This window comes from Microtus pennsylvanicus, chromosome 8 (genome assembly GCF_037038515.1).
Source record: "Microtus pennsylvanicus isolate mMicPen1 chromosome 8, mMicPen1.hap1, whole genome shotgun sequence".
NCBI lineage: Eukaryota > Metazoa > Chordata > Mammalia > Rodentia > Cricetidae > Microtus > Microtus pennsylvanicus.
Window position 1 is genome coordinate 78,215,737 of NC_134586.1, and position 4,467 is coordinate 78,220,203.

At 39.2% G+C, this 4,467-nt stretch overlaps 1 protein-coding gene across 1 annotated transcript; it reads left to right on the forward strand.

The window, feature by feature from the left end:
• The first annotated feature begins 976 nt into the window (after positions 1-976).
• On the forward strand, positions 977-1,876 carry LOC142855598 (vomeronasal type-1 receptor 90-like). The gene has a single exon (XM_075982056.1). It carries the CDS (start codon positions 977-979, stop codon positions 1,874-1,876), a length of 900 nt encoding a protein of 299 aa, XP_075838171.1.
• The last annotated feature ends 2,591 nt before the right edge of the window (positions 1,877-4,467 follow it).

Here is a 4,467-nt window from a genome sequence, read left to right on the forward strand (position 1 = left end):
TAATGATTTATAAAAGAATATACTATGATCATTTACTATGAATCTGAATATACTATATGTACGGTAGAAGGGAAATATTGGAAGAGCACAGGGCCAAGCAGAAGTGTGGATAGAGACAGGAAAGGCTAACAGGGTGAAAGATGACTGATCGATAGCATATACTGAATGAAAATGTCATGAAACCAATCACTTTTTACAATGAATGTATACTAATAAATATGTTAAGAGTGACCCCAAATGGAATATTTTAAACAGCATATCTGACTATATATTCTCCTGAGTGTATACTCTAATAATTCTAAAAACATAATTCCACCTAGCTAATGGCATTTGTTTTAGGTTCTCCATCCATGTAAGAAAACACCTGAAATGACTTAGAGGGTGAAAAACAGAGAACATGCATTAACTGGTTTGCTTGGGTACACTTATAATATTGATACATTTGAATTATGTTTTGTATTTGCTCATTTTACAAATTTTCTCAGATTTACTGACTATATGCACTTATATGAAACTTAAGCTAGGAATTTAGAAGAAATATTAACTAATTTAGTGTTTATCAGAATAATAGAATAATAAATAGAACCATGGCCAGGATAGTGGTGGTGGTAGGAGACAATGGAGAGGGGACTGGTTTAGGTTTCAATTATAAAATAAAGCAATATAAATCAGTAGGATTGGATTTCTAAGACATGAGGCCCAGATGCAATACAGGAACACGAAGTTTGCATTATGTTTAGGATGTAGCTGACAGTGCATTTATTGTGCACAATATGCTATGTATTCAGGAATTATAAATATGGGCCGTGTCCAGTCTGGAACAACAAAAGTAAAGTGACAGATAAATCAAGAATGGGCAGGTAAAAGAGAGTGATGATATAGACATATTGACACAAGTTTGATGTATACTCTGTTATTTTTTAGGTCGATGACATATGATTCATCTCTGCTTCCTGGATGATTACACTTCCCAATTATGTCCTTGTTAAACAATGTCTTTTATTTCCAAAATGCACTTGGGGCCCTTGCCAATGTATTTCTCCTTCTTTTCTACATTTTAATAATCCTGTGTCACAGACCTAAGCCCATGGACCTGATCTCTTGTCAACTGACCTTCACCCATACAGTAATGCTCCTCACTGGAGGAGTTGTTTGGGTTACAGACATATTTGAGTCGCTGAACATTCAGAATGACATCAAATGCAAGGCAACATTTTACATAAGCAGGGTGACGAGAGGCCTCTCCATCTGCATCACCTGCCTCCTGAGTATGTTCCAGGCTGTCACTATCAGTCCCAGTACCTCTTTCTTGGCGAACTTTAAACTTAAGCTAAAGAAGTACATAATCTATGCTTTCTTCTATATTTGGTCTCTCACTTTGTCATTGTATAGCTACCTGATCTTTTATGTAGGTGGTTTAACCAATGTGAGTAAGACCAATCAGATGAAGGTCACTAAATCCTGCTCAATCTTCCCCACGAACTACATCATCAGGGCATTGAATTTAACAGTGACAACCTCCATGGATGTATTTCTTGTAGGAATTATGCTGACCACAAGTGCATACATGGTGCTTATCTTGTTCAGACATCAGAGGCAACACAGGCATCTTCACAGCCTCAGCTACCCGAGATCATCCCCTGAGAAAAAGGCCACCCAGACCATCTTGCTGCTGGTGACTTTCTTTGTGGTCATGTACTGGGTGGACTTCATCATCTCATTCACTGCAGTCCTGTTATGGATGTACAACCCAGTCATCCTGAGTGTTCAGAAGCTTGTGTTGAATGTTTATCCCACAGTTACTCCTTTGGTACAAATCAGTTCTGATAACAGAATAATCAATATACTGATAAACACTTGGTCAAAATACCACTAGATTTTGCAAAAAATTGTATTTTTTCTTTTAAATTTATTTATTTTAATTTATATGGGGAATGTTGTGCCAGCTTGTGTGCATGTGTGAAATTTTGGTTCCCAGGGAAGTCAGAAGAGGTTATTGAATTCCCTGTAACTGGAGGTGCAGATGGTTGTAGGGAATGATGTTGGTGTAGCACCAATAATTTTTTTAATCTAAAAAACAGACTTTTCATTAACTCTTTAATAGTTTAAGTAGCAAATCAAGATTCTTCATATATTTAAATACAATTTTTTCATATACCACAAACACATTTTTGGGACATTTCTGCTGCCAAGTGTTATAGAGTCCTTTAAGTTCATTATACACCATAAGTTGAAATTTCTACAGGAATTTTCTTATTCTCTTCTTTTTACTTTATATTATAAATGTACCCTTGATGCTGAGGCTACTCAAATGAAGCTGCTTGGTGATTCTGATTTCTCTCTTTCTTTCTTTCTTTCTTTCTTTCTTTCTTTCTTTCTTTCTTTCTTTCTTTCTTTCCTTCTTCTTCTTCTTCTCTCTCTTTCTCTCTCTCTTCTCTCTCTATTTCTCTCTCTCTCTCTCTCTCTCTCTCTCTCTCTCTCTCTCTCTCTCTCTCTCTCAGTATTTCTTTCTTTCTTTTTGTTTTTTGAGACAGGGTTTCACTTCAGTTTTGAGCCTGTCCTGGAACTTGCTCTTGTAGACCAGGCAGGCCTTGAACTCACAGAGATTCACCTGCCTCTGTGTCCTAAGTGCTGGGATTAAAGGCATGTCTCCACTGCCTGGCGCTGTTACTGACTTTTTAATTTTTTCTTTTTTCCCCTTATTTTTACTTTATTTATTTATTTAATTTTTTTATTAAAGATTTCTACCTCCCCCCACTCCTTATCCCCCTCCCCCCACTCCTCCTCCCCATCCCTCTCTAGTCCAAAGAGCAGTCAGGGTTCCTTGCCCTGTGGGAAAACCAAGGTCTTCCCCGCTCTATCCAGGTTTAGGAAGGTGAGCATCCAAACAAACAAGGCTCCCACAAAGCCAGTACATGCAGTAGAATCAAAACCCAGTGCCATTGTCCTTGGCTTCTCATTTAGGCCTCATTGTCTGCCACCTTCAGTGAGTCCGGATTGATCACATGCTCCATCAGTCTCAGTCCAGCTGGACTTGGTGAGCTACCATTAGATCAGCCCCACTGTCTCAGTGGGTAGGCACACCCCTCCCAATCCATACTTCCCTGCTCATGTTTTCCCCTCCTTCTGATCGTCATTTGGACTTTGGGAGCCCAGTCAAGTGCTCCTATGTGGGTCTCTGTCTTTATCTCCATCCATCGCCATGTTCTATGGTGATATGCAAGATATTCATCAGTATGGCTATAAGATAGGGCCATTTCAGGCTCCCTCTCCTCAGCTGCCCAAGGAACTAGCTGAAGACATCTAAAAACAAGTCCATTTCTATTACATTTTCCAACTTTGTGGCACATAAGCTTTTGCAGTAAGACCTAATCATTTTCTGAATTTTCTTCAGTGTCTGTTGTTATATCTTCTTTTTCATTTCTGATCTTGTTAATTTGCAGGTCTCTCTCTGCCTTTTGATTAGTTTGGATAAATGTTTGTCAATCTTGTTGACTTTCTCAGAGAACCAGCTCTCTGTTTCATTAATTCTTTGGAATGATTTCTGTGTTTCTATTTTGTTGTATTTTTTATTTGTTTTATTTAGTTTTTTTTAAATAAAACAACCTATCTTTTTTAATGTACATTCCAGTCCAAGTTCCCACTCCCTTCCTTCCTCCCACTCCCTTCACTTGCCCCCTCACCACATCCCCCATCCATTCCATAGAAAGTCTAAGGCACATTGCTTTGCACAAGGTCCAAGGCTCTGCCTACTATATCTAGGCTGAGAAAAGTATCCATCCGAAGACAAAAGGTTCTCCATAAGCCAGTACAGGGAGAGGGATAAATCCTGGTTCGATTGCCAGTGGTCCCTAAGTCTGCCCCAGTCATGCAACTGTCAACTACACTCAGAGGGACTACTTTCTACCTATGTTTATTTCTTCCCAGGCTGGCTTGAGTTCATGAGATCCCATTAGCTCAGGTAGACTGTTTCAGTGTGTGTATCCATCATGGTCTTGATCTCCTTATTTATATTCTCACTCCTTCCACTCTTCAACTGGACCTTGAAAGCTCAGTCCAGTGCTCTGATGGAGGTCTCTGCCACTGTATCCATCCATTGCTGGATGAAGATTCTATGGGGACATTAAAGATATTCATCAGTCTAACTACAGGGAAAGGCCAGTTCAGAAACCCTCTCCTCTATTGCTTAGAGTCTTAGCTGGAATGCATCCTTGTGCATTCCTGGGAATTTTTATACAGTCAGGTTTCTTTCTGGATTTAACAGGGCTACCTCAATCAAGATATCTCATTCCTTGCTCACATTTCTGTCCTTCCTCCACCCCAACTATCCAATTCCCTCACATTCTCTTGACTCTTCTCTTTCTTTCCTCCTTTTTCTCTTCCATTTTCCCTTCACCTCCTAAGTCCATGCTGCCAATAGGGTCAGGCAATCTTGTCTATTATGAATCTATAAACATTTGTTTTAGG

Bases quoted from the DNA above. Each gene is read 5' to 3' on its own strand.
- LOC142855598 (XM_075982056.1), top strand. From the start codon at position 977: ATGTCCTTGTTAAACAATGTCTTTTATTTCCAAAATGCACTTGGGGCC.